The sequence below is a fragment of the Gigantopelta aegis genome, chromosome 4 (assembly GCF_016097555.1).
Source record: "Gigantopelta aegis isolate Gae_Host chromosome 4, Gae_host_genome, whole genome shotgun sequence".
Taxonomy (NCBI): domain Eukaryota; kingdom Metazoa; phylum Mollusca; class Gastropoda; order Neomphalida; family Peltospiridae; genus Gigantopelta; species Gigantopelta aegis.
In genome coordinates this window covers 111,905,434-111,932,997 of record NC_054702.1, presented here as the reverse complement: position 1 = coordinate 111,932,997, position 27,564 = coordinate 111,905,434, and the positions used below count along the sequence as shown (strand labels likewise).

The window sequence follows — 27,564 nt, the reverse complement described above, 5'->3', positions numbered from 1 at the left end:
ACAACAGAGCAGAAATAATATTTACCAAGTCCAAACGGACGCATTCCCTGGAAGCCTTCCAATATGTTTCTCCCCGATATCTCTAAAACCCTAGCTATTTATTATAAAATCCCAGTATCGCCTGGGGGTACATCGCGGCACCGAATACCTACAAGTGATATTTCCACATCGACCAAGACGACAATTTTCCTTAGATGGCCAGACTTGCTGACGCCTAGTCGCCAAAATCACGGTCGTAAAAACCGCACTCGCGGAGGTATTACGTAACTACTGGCCACATGGCCTCCGCACCTGGGCTGGGTGTGTATTATGCACAGCTCGACCACGGTCGCGCGGAGGTATTACGTAACAAAGTGCCCACCTGGGCTTAAGTGCATATTGGAACTGCACACGGCCCTCTAAAACAATTAATATCGCCACAGGCGAAAACAAAATTAAGAGCATGTTCCGTCACACTAAGAATAAAAAGAATAACAGTTTATAAAATTTTGAATATTAAAAAAAGGTGATATATACACACACACACACACACACACACACACACACACACACCCATCCCCCCCTCCGGAGGAAGTAGTCTAAAACCACAAATTAAAAATAGCAATACGTCCTATTGTTTTTCAAATGCAAGAAAATTGCGTCTTAGACAATGTATATTTAAAAAATTTCTAAGGGAGCATGTCTTCGAAGCCTCTGGCAGTAATCGCCCATCAAGTTTGTGTTGAATCGGCCTTGTACCTAGTTTTCATCTCTGAAATGTCTTAATGGAACCTTTTGCCATTCATGCTTATATCGTTTACTTCAATTTGAGACAATAAAATCACAAATATACTGTCACAAATTCCAAAAGTAAAAATATGTGATTACTAAAGGGTAAGAACGGTTACATATTTGTGAAGATAAGTCTAGTGCACATTTTGTACCCAGTGTTAAATATTTTAAAAAAGGTTCAAGCACATGTGCAGAAATTTATGCAGGAGGGATCTAACCTGATGAGCGGTGTTTATAGAAGTGCTGAAACATGCTCCCCTAGAAATTTAATGAAATAATTCTTTGAGCAGGTTTTTTTTTACCCAATGCTGCCAGCTCACGTGATTTTTGAACTTGTGAACACACACACCAGTTCTCAAAAAATGTCTGCTTTGAGTTTACGCTAACATCTGTTCTTTTTGTTTTCTGTGCCAGACTTCTTTTTATGATACTAGATGTTACAACCATCGGGATCCAATGTCTTTACAAAGGCCGATTCAACCGAAACCTGATTGAAAATTAATGTTGATAGTTTGTTTTAAATGACTGAATAATATAAATATTCTCGAGACTGCATCTTTAATTTGTCGTATAGATTTACACCAGAATACGTGACACCGGAATTGTCGCCATAGTGGAATTCTTACCAGCGGCACTCCTAACTTATTATTTAAGAAAAATAGTACTGAACTATAGAACTGAAAAATAGTCATATTTTATACAAGCTTGGCATATAACATTTAAAAAAAATTAAATTAAATAACAATTTATGCATTTGCTCGCGCAAGAGTGGTTCTCTGGAGTTTTCTGTGCCTAGGCTAGAGTGATTACTTCCGGGTTAATTGGTCGCGATGATTAATCTGCTTTGATTTGGTAGAAAGTAGTGGAGAAAAACATCGATTTTGGCAACCCCAAACATTGAGGGGGGTCGGCTCTTTCAGGGAAGGGAGGGTGCAGAATGTCCCGGAATCAAGATTCTGGGGGTCACAGCCAGAGCTACAAATTGGTGGTTGTAGGGGGCGGTGGTGTCGGAAAAAGTGCCTTAACTATCCAGTTTATTCAGGTAACTCCTCACCAATCATCTGGTTTGTTATTAATGTTAAGTACTATTGTCCATGTTATTTTATGTTATTGCTAGCAGCATGTTATTTAGGGTTGTACCTTGCAGGGTATGTGGTAGTGGTGACCCAGATGGGTTTTTTTAATATATTTATTTTACACCCATACACCCTACCACCAATTATTTGACTAAACAAGCCATGTTATAAGTTGTAAACTGTTTTTGTTACAAAGTAACTATATGTTCTATTTTTGTTATACTTTGTTGTACAAAATGTATGTGATTCAAGGTATATATATTGCATGTCTTAACAATTGAATTCTCAAAGAAGTTTAGAGCAACAATTGATGCTAAATATTTTTATGTGATAAATTGCCTATAGTAGTACAGGACAGGTATGGATATTGTTGCGTGAGAGCCAGAAGGACGTAAGTGCATCAAAATTCATTTTTAAAAAGCCGAGATAATGAAGAATTTTTTTTCTTGATCAGTAGTTAAGATGTCGAATTTGTTTTAATGACAATGAAAACTGAATATATTTACGATTTCTTTGTATATTTGCGGTATTTATATCATATTAGGTGTTTTAGTTATTTGCTTAAATAGTTGTAGTTACGACAATTATTCATGATTAAATTAAATGCGTCATTTACGACCAATAGTATATCAAGTAAATTTTTATATTTATTCTGAAAGAACCATCACTTCTAAAACATTTCAGTTTTGCAAATCACATATTTATTTTTAAAAAGGAGAAAGCTTGTAAATAGAAAATATTTAGAAGCAAACATTCAAAAAGGAATACAAGTAGAAGTACGTATTAATAAAATCATTACTTAAACAAAATATTACGTGAAAAAAGTTATTTTACTTGTGTTAATAATAATACGATAAATAAAATTACCAATTGAACAAAATAATAATGTAAAAAAAACCTTACTCTGACTCGTGAAATCCTTGTTTTCTTTTACCCACCCTTGATTTTGTGTGACTGTATCTGGTCACCGTTGGTAGTGCTCCATGTTCAATGTTTAATGATGGTGCATCAGAATCAGACGACTTGTCCTTACAAAACCTCTTTTTCTTGGCAAGTATTCATTCCTGATGAGTCATCAGAAAAGCTGATGTTATGTTGTGTGCAGTGTTCTTTCTGTGTTCTTTGCGCAGATAGTTCCTGGTTCTGCTGCTTCAGGGTGTACTTCACTAGTTTCAAGAATACCTGGTTTATCAGCTAGTGCAACAGACAAACCAGAATAGTTAAGCAAACTGAAACTGGTATCCTTTAATGAAGAAACTATGTTTAGCAGCTTATTGGTTTGGGATACTGCGGGTTCAAGTGAAGCTCATTCAAATGATATAGGGTTTACATTTCCAATGAGGGTGTATACTAAATATCAAATCCAGAAGTAGTGAACTCCATACCATGTCCACCTGTTAAGTATGCAGGATTCTCTCCAGGTTATATTGAGTGAACAGTAACCCCTACAGCTTCTGCTGTGCGTTGGGTGTACTCACCGGGTTCTGTTGTGTGTTCAGTGCACACTCCTGGTTTTGTTGTGTATTTGGTGATCTCTCCGGGTTCTGTTGTGTGTTCAGTGATCTCTCCAAGTTATAATGTGTGTTCAGTGATCTCTGCAGGTTCTGTTGTGTGTCCAGTGGTCTCTCCAGGTTCTATTGTGTGTTCAGTGATCTCTCCAGGTTCTGTTGTGTGTCCAGTAATCTTTTCAGTTTCTGTTATGTGTTGCAGGACATAAAATTTGGCACGCATGATTTTGTCATTCGTCTGTAGGTTATGCAAAACCAATATCAAAATAAACGACCGATCGTTTGTGCAAAAGCTGTAATCGTTCGTCAGAACTTTAAAAAGACGTGGTGGCTATTTTTTTTTTTCCACTGTTTTTGGAAGAAAATAATAAGATAACGGGTTTACATTGCCAATTGCTGGTTATTTTGGCCGATATAGGATTCGCATAATTTCGGTACTTTCCATTCAGATCCGGAAGCATTAAACTCAATGCTTCCAGGAAATCCCTGTCTATTATCATTTCATTCAGATTATTGTTTGGCACCAATAAGTACTCCCCTGTAAAAGAACTGATGGGGTTGTGTGTTGTAATATAAACAGGCAGCTTTCAAGTTGGTTCTAGCATATATTTAAAAAAGAAAGAAAGTATTTATGATAGGACATTTGATGGAGAAAAGCTACGAAATTGTCTCAAATTGTATGCCCTGGTGTTGGGTAGAATAGGGGTAACTTCGGACTTTAGTAACTTCGACCTGGTAACTTCGGACCCGAGTAATCTCGGCCCCAAGTAATCTCGGACCCCATCGACTTAGTTAAGAGGAATTCCGATGACATTTTTCTACTGGTCTCGACGGCACAGTGCCCAAGCAAACATCTGTCTTACAAGGATGACAGGTACAGGGTTCGCATCCCGATACCGGCTCCAGCCCAGAGTGAGTTCTTAAGGGCACAACGGGTAGATGTAAGGCCACTACACCCTCCTTTTTTCTCATTAACACTCTCAATAACATATATCTACTAACAATTAACCACTGAGGTGTGTGCCATAACAAGTGTGCTTGAACCTTAATTGAATATAAGCACGAAAATAGTTGAAATGAAATAGGTTTTTTCATTTTATGGCATATGCAGTTCAAACGTTCATTTCAATACGCATATTTCTCCAAAAGTATGGGACATATACCCAGTTGTACATATATTTTATTTTTAGTAAATAAAACAAGAAGTTTCAATTTCATATATATCTTTATTTTCTAAACATTTAAATTGTTTTTGTTAAGACAGTTTTTACCAGTTGTGTTTAAAATCCAGTTTAATAGTACATACTCTAGATATATCTGAGGGACAATTATCATCATACTTTTCGCGTCGTGAATATAAAATATATACTAACCAACTATATATATATATGTGTGTGTGTGTATATATATATATATACAGGTGCATATACCAATATCCATAAACATAAACAGTTAAGGTATATAATATATCATTGACGCTAGGCCATGTTTAATTGAGAAGATTTCATTGAGTAGATCTGTGTTTTTGCGGGACTTGTTTTGAGAATTGATTAATCAGCTATTATTACATTGATGTTGGTGCTGCTCCGTCGGCTGAGAGTGCTTTGAACTGCATTAGGAATATGGCCTCTCCTTATGAACATTATTCTAATAGTGGGGTCATTTGATTGGTAATTAGTAACAATGAACGTCCAGATTACAGTTCACATACAGTAAATGGCATCTCAATGCATTATTCACCAATGGCTAAATTCAGATTGGTTGATAGGTATTAAAATGCTTATATGCCGAGGATTCAAACATGCTTAATGTGGACATAGCATCTGATTAAAATCAGGAACACCTACCAAATCAAACCATAGTAAAAAGGGGACGGGGTATGAGCAGAATAAATGTTTAAAAGTTAATAAACAAAATATACACAACAAACTGTACAAAGAATATATAATAATGTTTAATTAAATAACAAACTCATCTTGAAATAATAATATCAGGTTGTTTAACAACAAACTTTGTTTGCGTCTAACCCAGATATAAGTTGCTTTCATTAATACAGAGGCCGAGATTACCGGTCCAAAATTACCTGGGGTCGAGATTACCTGGGGCCGAGATTACTCGGGTACGAAGTTACCAGGCCGAAGTTACCAAAGTCTGAAGTTACCACGTTCTGTTGGGTATACTCTCTGGGTTCTGTTGTGTGTTCAGTGCATACTCCTGGTTTTGTTGTGTATTTGATGATCTCTCCGGGTTCTGTTGTGTGTCCAGTGATCTCTCCAGGTTATATTGTGTGTTCAGTGATCTTTCCAGGTTATGATGTGTGTTCAGTGATCTCTCTGGGTTCTGTTGTGTGTGCCAAATTATTTTCTGCGTCTGTTGTGAGTGATTTGTCATGTTCAAGTTCTCTTGTGTGTGCTATGTCATGATCATGGTATGTTGTATGTGTGTTCTGTCATGTTCTTCTTCAGGTTCTGTTGTGTACTATGTCATGTTCAGGTTCTGTTGTGTGTGCCACGTCATGTTTAGGTTTTGTTGTGAGTTCTCTGTTATGTTCAGGTTCTGTTGTCAGTACTATGTCATGTTCAGGTTCTGTCGCAAGTACTTGGATAAAGGCCGTGGTATGTGCTGTTTTGTCTGTGGGGAAGTGCATATAAAGGATACCTTGCTGCATTAGGAAAAATGTGATTATTTTCTCATGATCAGCTTTTGTGCTATGTTATGTTCAGGTCTTGTTGTCATTGATGTGCCAAGTTCTGTTGTGTATGCTATATATCATGTTCAGGTCCTGTTGTGTGAGCTATGTTATGTTCATGTCCTTTTGTGTGTGCTGTGTCATGTTCAGCTTATGTTGTGTGTGCTATGTCATGTTCAGCTTCTGTTGTGCGTGCTATCTTGTGCTAATGTTTTGGTGCATGTGTGTTTTGTCATGTTCACATTCAACATTCTTTTGCAAATATTTGTTAACTGTAAAGTTAATAAAAATTCATAGATCTTGCTATCGTTTATGTTAAGGCCACATTCACTTTATTTGCCGTTTAACCTTTCATCTGATGACACTGTCTTTTGTTACTGGACTTTGTCCTGGATAACTTACAATTGTGTTTGTTTGTGCAATGTTGTTAATCCATAATGCCTACAGGTAGGGCAATCCTGTAGATCTTCAAAGGCAGCTGAAAGACGGAACTTGATTTCTGTAACATATAATTAAATACATCCAATATCAGTGTAATTATGCCACATACAACTATTATGAATTAAAATTGTATATACAAATACAAATTACATGTTGGAAACTTTGCTTCAATTAAAAACACTTCAAAATAGATATTTATTTTTCAAGAAAATTCACCAAAACATGTTTATTATTATAATTATGGTGCATATAAAATAGCAAACCATACAAACATTAATGTTACTGCAATTCCTATTTATATATACAGACACGTTTCTTGTCTGTTACCAAATGGTTCGTTGTATGCAGTAGAAAATTTATTTCCTTAATAGACCGGGCTCTCACAAGATTCACAAAAGTCATATTATTTTTAGGATTCAAGCACATAAAAATATTGATATAATGTATGCTCTATTGTACTTCGCATTTGTAATTTCTATCACAGACCGATAACAAAGAATACATATGGGTCATATTTGGCACATATGACCTATGTCAGACATAATTATATAATGAACTGTATTTAAAAAGGGTTTATCTACCCCATATGACCAGTCATGTTCACATAATGGACAGCAAGCAAATAGGAGGAAAGTTGTATGTGTCAGTTACGTCTATTTTCTGCAAATTGGTATCTGTGATTCACTTACGACCATTTAAATCCTTCTGTATAAGCGATTCTATTAGGGACACAGCTATGATTTTTTGTGACAATATGTAATCGGGAATGCTATTCCGAATATGCAAAAAAGACGTTTTAGGTCGTATCTGCCACTTATGACCTTTTAGCTCTCACGCGACAATATGGTATGGTTTGGTACCACAAAAGACCAAACCAAAACGTACCACAGTATTCCACAGTTTTTAAGAAAATACTGCGGTATGTACCACGCTACACCACTTTAGTATTGACATCATACTAATCACTGTGATTCAGTGATCTAATAATGTCTTGACATACAATGTTATTTATGTGCCTTTGAACTTAGAGGCCAAACATGTATGACATGCTACAATGAAATACCAGTAGAAATACTGACTGATTCAGTTTACACATTACAATCATTCTATTTTCATCTACAGTTGAGTAAGCATTAAGCAGGACTAAAAATGTGATTTAGGTAGAACAGTAAGGAAATGTTTTATTTAACGACACACTCAACACATTTTATTTACGGTTATATGGCGTCTATAGGTAGAACAGAGTTGTGTTGTCTTTTAAGGCTGTATAAGTGTAAATTAATAAACATAACAGATGAATGAATTGGATATATTTTATTTTAATTATCACTTCAGTTGAACTTGAAGAATAATAATTTTAAAAATGGCAAAGTTTAAACGATAATAACCCCTCCCTGCCCCATAACATCGTTTTTTATATGTATTATTAGTTCCCTACCAGTCCAACCGGAGGGCATTATAAGTTTCATCTCCATCCTTCTGTCTGTCTGTCTGTCTGTCTGTCCTACATATAGTTTTCCTGTGGTTTTTGTTTTAGAATGCCTTGATATATTGAAATTTTATGTATATTTTATTATTTTTATCATAAACTGTTATTGATCAAGTTTAATTTTCATGGCGAATTACCCACTTTTCACAGAGGTATGGCCTTTGAATTTAGAAGATAAGAAAACTAATATAGGTCCGGTAGGGGACATGTATTGTTTTAGCAGTATGCTCTGAATGTTTGTCTATACTGAATACTGTTCATAATGTGTTTGGTGTCCAAATCAAGATTATACCTGGGGGGACTTATTGCAAGCTACGGCTCTTTGTTGGAGTACCGCGTCGCTTACATTGGCTCATGGGCAACCGTGACTTTGATGTATGGCGACATGGTAACGAACACGACGAAGAGGAAGGGAAGAGGAAGGAGGAAGAGGAAACCTGCACCAGGGATGGCTCAGGGGTGACCTAAACTGGCGGCTCAACCGCCAGCGGCGGTCCTGTCTGTGTCGCCGCCCCCACCCCCGGGACCCGACCAACCAGTGCCAGCTGATGCAGATATCTCTGAATAGACTGAGCCAGTGGACCAGTCAATGCCACAGTTGGACACAGCGATCTGCGAGACTCCATGGCGTGTGTCTCCCGTTCCAACCCCTTCGAGGTGGTCGGCGTTGAGTCCTCCACCCCCGGGGGGGGGCCCGCCAAGACCCCTATGGATGGTGCTGCTGTGAAGCCGAAGGCCGTCACCCCACCGAGTAGTGACCAGCCAGCCAAGGCCCGGCCTTCCGCGACCGCCCGGGGCAGGGACGCTGCCTGGAGCCTAGCCATCTCCAAGATCAAGGGCCAGTACGCTCGATACTTGGTCGGGGACACCTCGGACACCAGCTCACTGCCGGGAGGCATTCTTGAGGGCAATTTTAAGAAGTTTCCTGACGGAGTTGAGTGTGCCATCTACGCCATGGAACTACGAGACGGGAAGTTTGGACTTGTGGTGACGTCGCGCCGAGATGATCTCTACAGACAGGGAATACTCTTCGAAGACATGGATAACTACACCATTCACAGAGTACTGAAGATCATCGCCGGCACCCATTATGTCGAGCTAGCTAAGACCTTGCTAGCCCACCGTTGGAGGAAACTGGTGCCACAGTTCAACGCCAAGCACTTCATCTTGTCCACGTAGTCGCCAACTGTTCCAAGGGCTTAGTTGGACCTTAATTTATTATTATTATTTGTTTAATTTTTTTTTGTAAACAGTCCGACACAGTTTATTTTGGCAGCCCGTCTAAATTGCTTAAATCACCTTAAAACCCTTTTGGTCGAGCACTCTAATTTTGTTCTTTGGACTTAAATTTTTGTCCAGACATGAGTTCTATGAATGAGCTCATTTTGGCTTTAGGTCTTTGACCTAACTACTAAATTCGTATTCCAAATTCCGCCCACCTTAAACTCACCCCCCCCCCCCCCCCCCCCCCCCCCACCCGGACCATACAGTTCGGACTTTAAACTTTTAGACCTCCATTCAAAATTATATGTCAAAATTATTCTTTTTTTAATATTATTAAATAGTCCAATCCTCTCTTCTTTCTCTTATTTATTTTTAGACTGTCCATCTAAAATGCTCCAAATTATATAAATATTCGGCTGAGCAGTCAATTCTTTTTATTTTTGGCTTGTAACTTTTTATTTAATTATTTATTTTTTTAATTCTATTAACTTTTTTATTAATAGCTATTTTCAAAATTCTGCCCATTTTCAACTCTATCCTCCCCTCATCCCGAGTCAGGCCACCGATCTTATCGGAGGTCGGACTCTGGATGGGCGTGTCCGAAACCCTAGTGGTATATGGACACGTTAAATTGTTATCTATCTATCTATCAAGATTATAGCCAGTGAGCCGAAATAAAGACCGGGAACATGTGTTTATATGTTATTGTTGTCAAGACACTGGCATGTGCACTTTCACAACTGGGGCCGAGATGTAGCCCAGTGGGTAATCACTCGCTTGATGCATGGTCAGTTTGGGATTGATCCCTGTCGGTGGGCCCGTTTAGCTATATTTTGTTCCAGCCAGTGCACCACAACTGGCATATCAAAGGCCTTATTATGTTTCATGCATCCTGTCTGTGGGATGGTGCTTACAAAAGATCCCTTGCTACTAATTGAAAAATGTAGCGGGTTTCCTCTCTAATAACAACCTCATTATCTATCATGTTTTTGTAAACATGTGGCAATGTTTTGAGATTCTAAATACTTTGGGAAATTCTGTTATCTTTTTCAAAGATTTGTTAATGGAACACGAATAATCATTAACATTTGACATTTACTACATGTATTTTGCTTTTTAAATAATTTTTCGAAATTATGTATTTTGTTTCACGACACTGATAATTTATTTCTCGGGAATTTCTGTGAAGTTATCTTGCACGGAAAGTCCCGAAGTATTCCGACACAGTACAAAACGTACCGGTAAATACCACGACAGAACCTTTTTTCAGTATACCAGTAATACTGCACACCTCTAGGATATGGCCCTAATTTATTAATATTGGACAAGCCTTGTGCTGTGAGTAGTACTGTAGTCAACTTGATATCATGGATCCACATCACTTACACATTCCAAAGTGACTCTTAGGGGACAGCTTGAATGACAAATATAACTTAAATTTATGGTTTGAAACTACACAATGTCTGTGTGTGTGTGTTTGTTTATGTTTGTGTGTGCTGCTATAAAGTGTGGGGCACATGCCCCCCTCGTGCTTCCTACACCAGTTGCCATTAGGGGACAGTTCAAAATATCAAACTGAACTGAAAATTTAAGCCATTCAGAAAATGAATAGTAATAATACTTTAAGCTGAAATGATGCTTCTTGTTTATTGTTTTTCAGTCCTACTTTGTCACTGACTATGATCCAACTATTGAAGACTCCTACACAAAACAATGTGTAATAGATGATATTGTTGCCAGATTGGATAGTGAGTATTATTGCTAAAGTGCTTTTGTTGTTGATGTTTTTACTAGATTTCAATCTTATGTTTAGTTGTGGTTTATACATGCTGTTCTGACCACACATCTCGTCTTATTTGTGCTTCCAAAGTTGAAAGTTTTTTAGTTTATTGATTTATTGATACAGCGGGAGCTAATTGATGTCAGTTAATTGGTAGTTTTTGACATGTAGTCTTCCGAGGAAACCTGCTACCATGTTTCCATTAGCAGCAAGAGATCAGTTATATACTTTTCCATAGATTGGACAGCACATACCATAGACACAGTGCACATAAATTAAGAAAAATAGAAACAAAAGATGGTCGTATTTGTGACAACATAGTCATCAATTCGAGCCCAGTTCTAAGATATTTTTCTATTTTCAGTTTTGGACACAGCTGGTCAGGAAGAATTCAGTGCTATGAGAGAACAATACATGAGATCAGGAGAAGGTTTTCTACTGGCTTACTCGGTAACAGATCAAAGCAGGTATTTACTACTTGAAGTAGGGAAATCTTATACTGGCTTACTCAGTAATGGATCAAAGCAAGTATTTACCACTTCAAGTAGGGAAATCTTATACTGGCTTACTCTGTAACAGATCCACTTTAAGTAGGGAAATCTTATACTGGCTTACTCGGTAACAGATCCACTTTAAGTAGGGAAATATTTTACTGGCTTACTCGGTAACAGATCCATTTTAAGCACGGAAATATTTTACTGGCTACTCAGTAACAGATCCACTTTAAGTAGGGAAATATTTTACTGGCTTACTCGGTAACCGATCCACTTTAAGTAGGGAAATATTTTACTGGCTTACTCGGTAACAGATCCACTTTAAGTAGGGAAATCTTATACTGGCTTACTCGGTAACAGATCCACTTTAAGTAGGGAAATATTTTACTGGCTGACTCGGTAACAGATCCATTTTAAGCAGGGAAATATTTTACTGACTGACTCGGTAACAGATCCACTTTAAGTTTTAAGCAGGGAAATATTTTACTGGCTTACTCGGTAACAGATTCACTTTAAGTAGGGAAATATTTTACTGGCTTACTCGGTAACAGATCCACTTTAAGTAGGGAAATATTTTACTGGCTTACTCGGTAACATATCCATTTTAAGTAGGGAAATATTTTATTGGCTTACTCGGTAACAGATTCACTTTAAGTAGGGAAATATTTTACTGGCTTACTCGGTAACAGATCCACTTTAAGTAGGGAAATATTTTACTGGCTTACTCAGTAACAGACCAGAACAAGTATTTACCACTTGAAGTAGGGAAATTGTTTACTGGCTTACTGACTAACAGATCAAAGCAGGTATTTACCAGTTGAAGTAGGGAAATCTTATACTGGCTTACTCTGTAACAGATCAAAGCATGTATTTACCACTTGAAGTAGGGAAATCTTATACTGGCTTACTCAGTAACAGATCAAAGCATTTATTTACCACTTCAAGTAGGGAAATCTTATACTGGCTTACTCAGTAACAGATCCACTTTAAGTAGGGAAATATTTTACTGGCTTACTCGGTAACAGATCCATTTTAAGTAGGGAAATATTTTACTGGCTTACTCAGTAACAGACCAGAACAAGTATTTACCACATGAAGTAGGGAAATTGTTTACTGGCTTACTGACTAACAGATCAAAGCAGGTATTTACCAGTTGAAGTAGGGAAATCTTATACTGGCTTACTCGGTAACAGATCAAAGCAGGTATTTACCACTTGAAGTAGGGAAATCTTATACTGGCTTACTCTGTAACAGATCAAAGCATGTATTTACCACTTGAAGTAGGGAAATCTTATACTGGCTTACTCAGTAACAGATCAAAGCATTTATTTACCACTTCAAGTAGGGAAATCTTATACTGGCTTACTCGGTAACAGATCCACTTTAAGTAGGGAAATATTTTATTGGCTTACTCGGTAACAGATTCACTTTAAGTAGGGAAATATTTTACTGGCTGACTCGGTAACAGATCCACTTTAAGTAGGGAAATATTTTACTGGCTTACTCGGTAACAGATCCATTTTAAGTAGGGAAATATTTTACTGGCTTACTCAGTAACAGACCAGAACAAGTATTTACCACTTGAAGTAGGGAAATTGTTTACTGGCTTACTGACTAACAGATCAAAGCAGGTATTTACCAGTTGAAGTAGGGAAATCTTATACTGACTTACTCAGTAACAGATCAAAGCAGGTATTTACCACTTGAAGTAGGGAAATCTTATACTGGCTTACTCGGTAACAGATCAAAGCAGGTATTTACCACTTGAAGTAGGGAAATCTTATACTGGCTTACTCTGTAACAGATCAAAGCATGTATTTACCACTTGAAGTAGGGAAATCTTATACTGGCTTACTCTGTAACAGATCAAAGCATTTATTTACCACTTCAAGTAGGAAAATCTTATACTGGCTTACTCGGTAACAGATCCACTTTAACTAGGGAAATATTTTACTGGCTTACTCGGTAACAGATCCACTTAAAGTAGGGAAATATTTTACTGGCTTACTCGGTAACAGATCCACTTTAAGTAGGGAAATCTTATACTGGCTTACTCGGTAACGGATCCACTTTAAGTAGGGAAATATTTTACTGGCTTACTCGGTAACAGATCCACTTTAAGTAGTGAAATATTTTACTGGCTTACTCGGTAACAGATCCACTTTAAGTAGTGAAATATTTTACTGGCTGACTCGGTAACAGATCCACTTTAAGTAGTGAAATATTTTACTGGCTTACTCGGTAACAGATCCATTTTAAGTAGGGAAATATTTTACTGACTTACTCAGTAACAGACCAGAACAAGTATTTACCACTTGAAGTAGGGAACTTGTTTACTGGCTTACTGACTAACAGATCAAAGCAGGTATTTACCAGTTGAAGTAGGGAAATCTTATACTGGCTTACTCGGTAACAGATCAAAGCAGGTATTTATCACTTGAAGTAGGGAAATCATATACTGGCTTACTCTGTAACAGATCAAAGCATGTATTTACCACTTGAAGTAGGGAAATCTTATACTGGCTTACTCAGTAACAGATCAAAGCAGGTATTTACCACTTGAAGTAGGGAAATAGCGAACAGTTTCTTACACATCCATTGGTATCATATGACGATACCCAGGGCTCGTGCTGTCAGTAGCCAAATTAGCCATTGGTTAATTTTTACAAAAAATGGCTAATAAAATCTGCAAGTGGCTAAAATTTTGGCTAAGCCATTTTCTGTCTTCTGATGTGAACAAACGGTTACATAATCTATCCGACACCTCAAACATAATAATACTACCAAATATTCAATTAGCGTAATAGCCATCTCGCGACCGGTAACGAGAAACGGTGTCATGCAGAATACAGCGTAGGCCTTATAATGTTTGCTTATTTTAATAATCACGGTTATTAATTTTAACGGCATGCATTCAACATGTATGACAGCAATGTCTGGAAAATCTGTAACTTGTTATTTTTACTTTGTAAAATCTTTGCACCAAAGTAATAAAAACAGACCGACAATGCGTGTCAATTTGAATACACATGCCAGTTCAGGGCCGAAAGACATGTAGGTCATCTCAAGGGCTGAGTTCAGCCAGACCTAACGAAAATAAAACGTTCGCTAGACTGGTTTGTGCGCTTCACGTTAAACCAAATGGACACGACGAACACCAATCAAATAGTTCGCGAATGTTAGGAAGAACATTCGTTGGATGAACTGAGGACACCTCTCGGTGCGAATATACGTCACGCTTCAGAGTCAGCCGACACCCACGTGTCAAGAGACATCGTTGCGGACATTAAACAATACGATTACGCAAAAGTAAATCTTGATGTTAATTTGTAGAAAAACTAGTTGTTCGCATCAATGAATACCTAATGAATACCTAACTGCAGTTTTTGTTTATTCCTTTGTCTTTGTTAATTTCGTACCCATGGTCCAGAGCACGCATACAGATCGCGATCGCCAGAAATGAAAATGCAGTATTTAAATTGTACAAATTGCAGTTAAATGTACACTGAATAAAATTAGTTTACAATAATCAAATTTGTTAGATAATTTAGATACTGTGAAGTCGGCATTCTTAGCCGAGGTATTTTGTAAGCATAAATCACAACAAGCATTTAACACGACGCTGAAATCAACAGCAAAAACATGGCACAAATTATGAAATTTTGGGGTGTGAGGAATTGATGGGTCACTTAAAGAAAAAGAAGAAAAAAAAAGCAATTCAAACTAACATAAAGATTGCTATTTAAAGAAATAATGAGCTCTATAAAAAATTAAAAAAAGGAAAAAGAAAAAAAGTTCTCAAATTTTTATTTGGGAAAATGGGAAGAAAAAAGAAAAAAAACACACTCCATAAACATCCACCCACCCCCATATTTCTGTATGTTTGTTAATTTAATGTCATAGGCCTTAGAAGTGGGGGTGGGTGTACCAGCTTCAAACTCTGAAGATATTGCATAACCCCATTCCAACCCCACCCCCGCTGAAAAATCGAAGTAATATGTTAACTGCCCCATCCCCCATTGAGGTTTTGTTATTCCTATTTATTCCAGTTTGTACACAATTAGCTGAAAAAGATACATGTCCATATTCATATATAAATACTAGTACTCTATACAGTACTGCGTAAAACAAATTTGGCTAAAGCATTTTCAATATGGCTAATAAAAATTCCATTTGGCTAATATTTTGGCTACAGGTATTTTTGATCCAGGGTGAGCCCTGGATACCCCATATCTGGTAGATATCAGTTTAAAGACTACTGAGTGGCTGCACCCTGGTGCCTGTTTGTTTTCACGATGTATAGTGCTTACTCTTATATTTCATTGGATTTTTAACAATAAGCTTGTTTGACTAAATGCGGATTATGCTTGTGATCTGAACATGAATTTATAAATAAATAAATACACTTGATTCATGTATCCTCTTGTATCTTGCGAATAAACAACAACAACAACAAATATAAATAAATAATAATTATATATATATATATATATATATACTGCTTTCTAAAAACTTTCTTGGTTTTGAGTTAAAATAGGATTACTTTTAATAGATGTTTAAATCTTTTTCTTCATATCTTTCAGTTTTGATGAAATTTACAAATTCCACCGACAGATTTTACGGGTGAAGGATAGAGATGAGTTTCCTATGGTGTTAGTGGCCAACAAATCTGACCTGGAACACCAGAGAGTGGTAACTATTGGCGAACTTGGAAAACTAAATATGGGAGCTATTAAAAATAAATTAACAATATATATATACCGTATATTGCTGTGTATTACCCGACTCCTTGGATAAGCCGACCTCTTAGTTTGACTTGTGCTTTTCTTGTTCATTATATTTGTTTTCCATTTAATTATTACAAACACAGTAATCGCGATCGCAATCAATGCGGCAATGCTAACATCTACCATGCCGTGAAAAATAATTTAGAACTGATAAAGCATAACAGAAAAATAAATAATTCAAGCTGTAAGAACATATCACTGCACACAAGTAATTAATTTATTCACTGGACAGCAAAAAGTAAAATCATTGAGGCATGTTTAATCCCCCACCACACACACACAGAAACAAAAGATCATGCGGTCCGTGACTGCAGCTGTTCACTGTATATGGTATGGTCATGTGACAATAGTGGGAGTAATTATCGTCCTGAAATTCATGTTATGTTTTTTAGTCGGTAATGTTAATTTATTTATGGCATTACTTTACAGTTTAATGCACCCTCCTAACAAAACAATAATATTAGAAATATAAAACTTGTTTGAAGAAAAAACACTGTTTTGTATCTTAAATTTGCTATATGAAAGACTGGTCCCAGCACAGGTCAAACAAAGATGGCAGACAGTTGGAAAGAATATGTTTTACCATTGAAATGACAATAAAACAAGTAATTTTTTATTATTATTCATCAAACATATAATGCATTCAAGAACAAAAAACTGCATAATATTGCATGATGGGTTGTTTTATTTATACTGTGCACGAATCATTGTTACATAATCTGTGAAAGGCTATGGGTCTGATCAAAATTTATGTCACAGTCAGGAGTATTTTCGATCGGAATTTTATGCTCCAATTTGTTGCCTCCGTGTATAAGCTGACTCTCTTCTTTTGGAAAGTGTTTGTAGACTTCAAAAGTCGGCTAATACACGGCAATATACGGTATTGGGGGGAGCAACTGAGTAGTTAATAGTCTAAAACTCCTTAAACAGTCAAGAAGAGAATTTTCTTTAAGTTTCTATAATGCTTTCCAGATTTTTTCTTTCCACCCCCCTCCCCCCCTTCCCCGCCGCCACCCGCCGCTAGCTACGGCAGTGAAAATAGATTAAGCACTTTCTGTTTTTATGAGTTTAGGTTGTATGCAGAATTGCTGTATATGTGCTTATACATACAATGGATTGTTTTTGTAATGAATTCTAATATTCACTCTTACCGGAACTGTTTTCTACTTCTTTATTTGGTTAATATTTTTTACAATTTTGCTTCTTCTATGTTAAGTCCTGTTTTATTATGTTTTGTTGTATATTTTTAGTCTGTTAAAATGCTAAATCTTTGTTGTATTCTACAGGTTATAGATTACTTAATAGGATTACTTCATAGATTTCATATGAGGTTATTATTCTGTTTAAAATAACAGATTAGTGTTAAATATAACCTATGTAATGGAACAAAGTGAAACATAACAATTACTTACATGTTTTACTTTGTTTTAGTTGTTTCACATTTTCTCTCATGTATAGGTGTTTCTATCCTAGGCCTTCTGTTCTTGTTCTCTTTAATAGGTTTCGTTTTACTTTGGGGGGTTTTCATAGGTCATTGTTTTACATTATTCTGTTACATATAACACTTTAATGTAAAATATAACCTATGTAACAAAACATATTTTACTTTGTATAGGTACTGTTTTATTTTATCTTGTTTATATGTCTTTTTGTGTGACTTTATTTTGGTACATATAACACTGTTTGACTTTGTTCTGTTACATTATAACACTGTTTTACTTTGTTCTGTTACATAGGTACTGTTTTATTTTATCTTGTTTATTTGTCTTTTTGTTTGACTTTGTTCTGTTTTGTAGGTTAATCAGGAAGCTGGTCTGGAACTGGCAAGACGATTAAAAATAAAACTGGTAGAAGCAAGTGCCAAAAACAAAACAAATGTAGATCAGGCCTTCTATGAATTGGTTCGAATAATAAGGTATTGTAACTATTTTCTATCTTTAATTTTGTACAAAAGTATGCTAATATTGTATGTTAATGTTAATATGATGTTTTGATCCAGTTATATAGTGTTAGACAATACTTAATGCTTAAGAAGTTAGAAGCTGCTTGATAATGATTTATTTTTAAAAATTTGCTTATTTTATAATATCAATTATCCGGTATACATTTTTATAGTTATTATAATAGTTTGTAGTTAAGAAAAAGCAATTCTCTTTACCAGCCTAGAAAAGCTAAACTGATTTTTGTATAACAGAAGCATCTTGCTCCTTTGGTATCTCTGTATAAGTCACATAATTGAGATATAATTGAGATATTTTTCTTTATGATAAACAAATCTTTCATGTTCTTTTTTTACTGGTGTAAAATGAAAACGCCAGTCTCGGAACTATACACTTTTATTGACAAAAATCAGAACGTTTTGACTATATGTTACCAGAAAATTGGTGTGGAAATAGCCGAAAAGTTGTTTTTAGTTTTGCCTAAGTTATTCAGAACATCTTGGTCAATGCACTCAACCTCCATAACACTGGATGGGTCATATTATGGTATGGCGTTGTCCGTCTGTCTATCCGTCCGTCTGTTAACTTTTTCTTGTCCGGACCATATCTTACATACAGATGTGTACAGGATCATCAAACCTCACATGTAGGAACAACTTGGGACGACGGTATGTCACATACTATTACTAGGTCACTGTGACCTACTTTTCACGATCTACTGCACACAACAGTAAATCTTTGTCTGAATCATATCTTGCACACATATGCATACCGGACCATCGAACCTCACATGTAGGAACAACTTTGGATGGCGATGTGTCGCATACTATTACTAGGTCACTGTGACCTACTTTTCACGGTCTACTGCACATAACAGTAAATCCTTGTCCAGACCATATCTTGCATACAGGACCATCAAACTATCAAATATATTATTGTTTAAAAATTTCAAAAAAGATACTTTTATGCTGTGCTTTTTAATATGTTCTTTGCAACACTATGTCGAAAATTTTACAGGATGTAGTCAGTTCAAAATTGTTTTTTCTTTCCTCCAGAAAATTTCAGCTAGAAGAGAGACCGCCAGTGAAAGCGAGTCCGAAGAAGCAGAAATTGCGATGTCTGATTCTGTGATAGAAGCCAATAATGTTGTCACAATGCAGCTACACCAGATCCAAGGGCGCTTTCAAAAAACTCTTCTCCAACATGCCACATGGAACAAGTATTGTGCACCTCTGTGCAGTTAGCTTCTGTTGGAATGTCTTTGTATAATCTGGTACTGTCAGGTTATCTCCCTTTGTTTGTGAGAGCCAATTCCTGCTTATGTTCCATGGTCCACAGGGGGCAATTTTCAGTATCATAGTTTGTCATACATTACTCAGTTTGTTCGCTTTGACAATTAATTTTTTTTTTATATCATGGTTTCTTCCATCAGTTTCTGTTTGTGACACATTTTGACAAAATTGAACAGCTAGAGAAATAACTTGATACACGGTTAAATAAGGAATGTTTATGGTCAGATTACTGCATTATTATGCTACTATAATGTTTTAAAAGCTTTCTATGCATGTTAAAATTGTTACTCCATATCAATGACACACACACACACACATGCATGCACACACGCATACACACACACACACACACATACATGCACACACACACACATGCATGCTTGCACAAAACTCCCACACATACACCTGATCAAGGTTACAGTAACATAAAACGAAATTGATTTGGAAACTTTTGAAACCCTATCTCATTAGAATTTATTTTATCTTGTGTGGATGCTCTGTCTTATAGTTTGTATTTATTTTGTTACCTACTCCTGTCTAGGTTTAAATTTTAAACGGTTCTCAGAACACCTTGTTTATAATGCATGTTCCAGTTGGACTGAAATTCAGTCATGCTTTATGGGACGTTTGTATTTGTTGTTTTTTGTTTTATCCACTAGATGAAGCTTGATTCTTGCAGAGTATATACCCCTACCCCACCAAATATATATAATACATAATATATATTCCCACAACGCACAAATTCAAATCAGTTGTACATAACAAGCATTTGGATTTAATTCTACAAATCCATCATACATTAAAAATATACCAAACAGAGTTGTTTCCCATGGCTACTCTTTTATTTCTTGAATAACTAATGTCTTCCAAAAACGCTTCTACTGTATTTATTTTCTGGACTATGAATTTGATGTCTTTATTAAGTTTTTTTGGTTTATGATACATTCACATGCTTAAATTATGTTGGCACACTGAATACTAAACTTATAAGCTTATCACATTTATTATTAGAAACCTAAAAATCCACTGTTACATTAGTTACAGATACTTCCTCATTAAAACATCATATCCAATTAAATGTGTATAAAATTACTAAAAGTGGCTTTTAATTAAGATGGCCTTCTTATACAGGTCCAGACTTAATTCAATCGAATTTTTAGTAATATATTTTACTCTAAAGCTACTAGTAAGCAAGTGTCAACATCAGTCTTAATATACATCTTATACAAGAGAAAATACACAATATAATTGTTTTGTTATTTTCTGTCAATGGACTGGGCCAACAGCCTTAAATAAAGCGCATAAGTAAACATAGTTGCCTATATACAGCAGTTGAATTCATCTTTTTTTCCCCCATTATTGTTACCCCACCCAATCCCATTTTAACTTGATTTTCATGCTTCTATCCAGTGGTGGTTCAAGTATGCTGTCCTGGGCTCACCTCGGCTCTCTGGAATGTCTGTTCAGATTAGGGATTACAGGATAGTTGTTTGTGTAAGAGAGGTCAGTCTAATGGCCTTACACCTCCATTGAGCTATTAAAAGTCACTCTGGTTGGGAGCCAGTACCGGGATGTGAACCCTGTACCAGGTAACCTACCAGCCTTTAGGCTGATGTCTTAACAGCACCATCGATGCTGGTAATGATTGTCACGTGCTGCGAATATGTATTTTGTTCATATTTAACTGTCGATGGTCAGACATCTTGAATAGCAGCCGTTGATGTGTTAAGACTACTATACTAGATCAGCAACTGTGACATGATGACCAGGGCCTATTCCATGAAATGTTGACATCACCGTAAGTGAATAAGTTAGTTATCCACTTAAGGTGATATTATAGCTAAGATCGCTTTGTCAAATTGGCCCCCTATGCCTTGTTCCATGAAGCACTGAGATCACCTTAAGTAAAGTAGTTAAACACTTAAGGTAATCTTAGTGCTAAGAACACTTCCTGAAACAAAGAGCCGGTCTAGAGATTTAATACAGGTAATGAGAAGTAGTCTCTTAAATGATTAGGAGTTAAAACGACTCCTATTGAGATGTGCTTAACATTAAATCACTGTTGACAGTAACAAATTAGTTATGCTTATATATTTTTATTTTTATCTTATATGGTAGCACACTTAGTACCTCACCTCTTGATCATATAGCTCAACAGCAGCACATGTATCACTTTGTATTTGGTGCCATTTGATCTCCACTTAAGAAGGGCATTATGCAAAATGGCGGAAGTTTAAACAGATGGGAACTATAGCCACATGTGTCCAGATAAGGAAACTGAACTTAGTATTTTTGGATAATATTAATAAAGATACATTTGATCAATTAATTTGTTGCCCACTTAAAACAGCTTAAGCCATTGCTTTTGGATGAAAACAAATTACAACTTGGCAAATGTGTAAATTTGGAAATACCATTTTAAAATTCTGTATTATATGGGAGTTGTGTTTCAAAATTAATATTTTGTTTGGAAGTAACAAAATTAATACAAATGTTGCATTCCATTAACCTTGCTGTGTAGTGCAAATTTTACGCATGTAAATATATTATTGTGTAATAAACCCTGTGAAATGGAGATCACATCTTGTGATGGCAAAACTCTTTTTAAGTAAAAATGAAATGGTAGTGTAAATAAATAGATTTGTTTATCCTTAGAAGCAACCATTGGTGGTATGATTGATATTTTAAAGTTGTTGACAGATTTCTCAAGGTATGTATGTTTTCCACTCATGGTTACTACAAGCACCAGGCGGACCAGAAACACAGGATTTAGTCAAATTTATCATTTAATGTGCAATTTAATGAGGCAGATATTTACAGAGCTTAAAAAAATAAGGTCAGCCCCTTTACGTTTTTGTTCCCTGCTGTAAACAGGGGCAAGAAAGACCCTCCATAGCCATTTGCCACTGGTAAAATTATTTACCATATTCCGTGGTTGTTATGATTTTAATTACTAATATTGTGGAGACTATGATTATAATTTGAATTGAAATAAGGGTTCCCCCTACAGCAACTTCTGCTGATTGTGGATCAAGATGATGTAGCAATGGCCTTCCGGCAGCATGCAGAGTTGAGTAAAATATTGATTTCATCATCATTAGAACTGTTGCTCGGTAGTTTAATAAAATGATTTAATGTCCACAGCTTTTTCTTTATTCCTAGAAGCATACACTGGTGTAAGATACTTAATTATTTCCTTGCGATGATTCTTTAACTTTGTACAGTGGAAGCAATGATTGACGTACGACAGGATTGTGTATGTGTGTTGTCTTGATGCTCTTTTGGAAATAGTTTATAAACTGTAAATGAAATTAATTCTGTATGTTCATTCACAGTAAACTTATGATATTGTCAAAAACATATTATGAAAACATATTTATTTTTACTTCGGTACACGAGAAAAATTTGTATTTATATTTTAGAAATAATGTTTGTTTTGTTTATCAGTTTTAAGAAAATTAAGATGCACATTATTTACTGTATATTTTAACATTGTGTATTTTAAATGAACAGTAATTATTAATTTTTATCTTTGAGGTAAATGATATATTTTATCTTTATGTACAATATAGACAATGAATTATGAAAAATTGTTGATTAAAATATCATATTGTTACTTTATTCTGCTATGGTTATACATGGTTGTCTGACCACAAGATTAGCATACAACCTGGTGAGAAAAGTATCAATGTGAAATATAAAAATACCCAATTCATATCCACTATTTGACCGAATATAATGCTGATGTTTCACACCAGTCCAAAAACACAAATCCACGTTTAAACGAGGTGAGACAAAAATGAACCTATTAACCAACATTTTATAATGCTTGATGCAATTCATTTGTGATACTGGTCCATTGTGGAATCCAAAAAAAAAGAAGAGAAAAGAAATTTTTTATCTGCTTTATATGTGATAGTGATTGTGTTCAAACCCTGAAGGTAATATACTCTTGTTAATTAATGTATTCCAATTTTATTGCTAAACTTTGGCAACCAGAAATGGAATTAAGCACTTTCATTTAAACTAATAACAATCCTTTAATCACCATTTATTTTTGGCGTTTGCAAACTGTACGGTTTTCATATAGTCAGCAGGTCTACAGCAGTAACCATCAGAATAACGACTGATTCTTGCTTGCCCGGCCATAGACAGCACTGAATTATGGCAAAGTGTCATCATTGAGAATAATGACCGATTCTTGCTTGCCCCGCCATAGACGGCACTGAATTGTAGCAAAGTGTCCTCATTGAGAATAATGACCGATTCTTGCTTGCCCCGCCATAGACGGCACTGAATTGTGGCAAAGTGTCATCATTGAGAATAATGACCTATTCTTGCTTGCCCCGCCATAGACAGCACTGAATTATGGCAAAGTGTCATCATTGAGAATAATGACCGATTCTTGCTTGCCCCGCCATAGACAGCACTGAGTTGTATCTAAGTGTCCTCATTGAGAATAATGACCGATTCTTGCTTGCCCCACCATAGACAGCACTGAGTTGTGTCAAATTGTCCTCATTGAGAATAATGACCGATTCTTGCTTGCCCCGCCATAGACAGCACTGAATTATGGCAAAGTGTCATCATTGAGATTAATAACCGATTCTTGCTTGCCCCACCATAGACAGCACTGAATTATGGCAAAGTGTCGTCATTGAGAATAATGACCTATTCTTGCTTGCCCCGCCATAGACAGCACTGAATTATGGCAAAGTGTCGTCTTTGAGAATAATGACCGATTCTTGCTTGCCCCGCCATAGACAGCACTGAGTTGTATCTAAGTGTCCTCATTGAGAATAATGACCGATTCTTGCTTGCCCCGCCATAGACAGCACTGAGTTGTGTCAAATTGTCGTCATTGAGAATAATGACCGATTCTTGCTTGCTCCTCCATAGACAGCACTGAATTATGGCAGTGTCCTCATTGAGAATAATGACCAATTCTTGCTTGCTCCTCCATAGACAGCACTGAATTATGGCAGTGTCCTCATTGAGAATAATGACCAATTCTTGCTTACCCCGCCATAGACAGCACTGAATTATGGCAGTGTCCTCATTGAGAATAATGACCAATTCTTGCTTACCCCGCCATAGACAGCACTGAATTATGGCAGTGTCCTCATTGAGAATAATGACCAATTCTTGCTTGCTCCTCCATAGACAGCACTGAATTATGGCAGTGTCCTCATTGAGAATAATGACCAATTCTTGCTTGCCCTGCCATAGACAGCACTGAATTATGGCAGTGTCCTCATTGAGAATAATGACCGATTCTTGCTTGCTCCTCCATAGACAGCACTGAATTATGGCAGTGTCCTCATTGAGAATAATGACCGATTCTTGCTTGCCCTGCCATAGACAGCACTGAATTATGGCAGTGTCCTCATTGAGAATAATGACCGATTCTTGCTTACCCCGCCATAGACAGCACTGAATTATGGCAGTGTCCTCATTGAGAATAATGACCGATTCTTGCTTGCTCCTCCATAGACAGCACTGAATTATGGCAAAGTGTCCTCATTGAGAATAATGACCAATTCTTGCTTGCTCCTCCATAGACAGCACTGAATTATGGCAAAGTGTCCTCATTGAGAATAATGACCGATTCTTGCTTGCCCCACCATAGACAGCACTGAATTATGGCAAAGTGTCCTCATTGAGAATAATGACCGATTCTTGCTTACCCCGCCATAGACAGCACTGAATTATGGCAGTGTCCTCATTGAGAATAATGACCGATTCTTGCTTGCTCCTCCATAGACAGCACTGAATTATGGCAAAGTGTCCTCATTGAGAATAATGACCAATTCTTGCTTGCTCCTCCATAGACAGCACTGAATTATGGCAAAGTGTCCTCATTGAGAATAATGACCAATTCTTGCTTGCTCCTCCATAGACAGCACTGAATTATGGCAGTGTCCTCATTGAGAATAATGACCAATTCTTGCTTGCTCCTCCATAGACAGCACTGAATTGTATCAAAGTGTCCTCATTGAGAATAATGACCAATTCTTGCTTGCCCTGCCATAGACAGCACTGAATTATGGCAAAGTGTCCTCATTGAGAATAATGACCGATTCTTGCTTGCCCTGCCATAGACAGCACTGAATTGTGTCAAATTGTCCTCATTTCTACAATGCAACTACAGTGAAACCTCTGTAAACTGGACCCTCTGTAAACCAGAATTCCCTCAAAACTGGCCTTTTTCAGTCTGTTTTTAAAAATCAGTACAGAACTTAATCTCTCTAAACTGGATACCTCTTAAAACCGGACGTTTTACTTGGTACCGAGGGTGTCCGTTTCAGAGGGGTTTCACTGTATTACTGTATCAACTAATTTGACCATCATTAAATGTTAACTTAAATGTTCTTTTTCTGAGCCTTTTTGCCATTTCCTAATTGTCGTAAGAACCGAGATGAAATGCCATTCCATTATATAGTGGAGAAACATAGGAGACCGACCAAACTTATAAAATATAACTTTCACATTAAACATTAGCAAGGCAACATCCAACTAAATGGCAGTTGTTATTGGTTTACAGGTAAAAACAATGGCCACAGTGCTATTTACATACTGAATTGTCCTGCATACAATCTGTGGTGTTTGGAATTGTATACCTGCTATATATATGTAAATATTTTCTATTTATGATTATGATAAATTGTCCATTTTCAAAAAGTGTACACTACATTTTAGATCAAGCAATATTTGAAATTTAAAAGAAAATTTAGTTATTTAAATGTTTTCTTTTAGGATTACAATTGATGGGGTGACTGTAACAAATTCAAATTTAACATGGCTGTTCATAAGTCAAGAGGTCATTTTTGCAGATGACTGAATGTATAGCTAAATTATATTTTTTAATTTCATGTTACTCCATACTATTGTCATGAATAGTGCTACATTTACTGTTATATACTTATAACACTAAACTAGCCATACTTTTATCATGTGCACTTGTACAGGCTTTCATTTTTGAAAAACCAATGGGTGAAATTTTTTTTAGGAGAGGTTGGAGTTAATATCATATTCCTGAAAATATTGATGATTGAATAACTCCTCAATTTAATCAATATTAAAAGGGGAAATGCAGACGATTATCGCCTTTAAACTTAATTACCTTACATGTAATGTTGTTTGTTTTGAAAACAAACTACGTTTTCTCATTTCTCACTTATAAGCATGTGTAGTTCTAGTGACAGTTCAGGTTTTGTTTACAAACACCACCAGAGCACATTGATTTATTAATCATCCGCTATTGAATATCAAACATTTGGTAATTTTGACATATAGTCTTACAGAGGAAACCTGCTACATTTTTCCCATTAGTAGCAAGGGATATTTTATATTCACCATCCCACAGACTTTTTGATATACCAGACCGACAGTGCATCAAGCGAGTGCTTTATCAATAGACTACATAGTTTAATTTCTTATAGCTATATTAGGCGTATATGATTGCAAGGACATTTCTGAAGACAAATCAATGTTTTGTAATGATGTCGTTAAACAAAACAAACTAACTTTTATTGAAATGGAGATCTAAAAAAAAGAAAAAAAAGAAGAAGAAAAATGTCTTATTTGTTAAAATAGGGGTGTAGTATTTCATACCCCTTGGATTGAATTGATGGGTGCCCAAAAATGAAAGTCTGCTTTTTGTGTACTGTACAAGATGTCTCAAAAACTTACTGGTGATTATTATACATTACAGTGTACACTGTCAAATATATCAGTTGCAATACAGTGGTGGTGAGCTGGTTTGTTATGGAATTTAAGTTATTTACAAAATATTTTCTGGAAAAGGGTTTGTTAGCATCATTATATCTACATCTATTTGTTTCTACGTACTAGTCATATGATGTTTATATTTTACATACTTTGTTTTAATATGGCCATATTAACTGTTAAAATAATATTTTGCATTGGTAACATTATTTTTGCATTGGTAACACTGTTCCATAAGTGGTGCAAGTAAGATAAAAGAAGGAAGGTTGGTAGCTTGTATATTTTTATATATTTCAAACCAATATAAAATCACTTAACTTAATAAAATAACCAGTTTATAGTGAA

At 36.1% G+C, this 27,564-nt stretch overlaps 1 protein-coding gene across 1 annotated transcript; it reads left to right on the top strand.

Annotated features, from left to right (window-relative positions):
• Positions 1-1,159: 1,159 nt before the first annotated feature.
• Positions 1,160-27,564, top strand: LOC121371789 (ras-related protein R-Ras2-like). The gene is made up of 6 exons (XM_041497935.1): positions 1,160-1,813; positions 10,859-10,946; positions 11,343-11,445; positions 16,056-16,164; positions 18,056-18,174; positions 19,255-27,564. Exons 1-6 carry the CDS (start codon positions 1,709-1,711, stop codon positions 19,328-19,330), a joined length of 600 nt encoding a protein of 199 aa, XP_041353869.1. The 5' UTR covers positions 1,160-1,708; the 3' UTR covers positions 19,331-27,564.

Excerpts from the sequence above, each read along its gene's own strand:
- LOC121371789 (XM_041497935.1), top strand. The coding sequence starts at position 1,709 with ATGTCCCGGAATCAAGATTCTGGGGGTCACAGCCAGAGCTACAAATTG. Across the intron at positions 10,947-11,342 it reads TATTGTTGCCAGATTGGATA|TTTTGGACACAGCTGGTCAG; the intron begins GTGAGTATTATT and ends TTCTATTTTCAG. Across the intron at positions 11,446-16,055 it reads TCGGTAACAGATCAAAGCAG|TTTTGATGAAATTTACAAAT; the intron begins GTATTTACTACT and ends CATATCTTTCAG.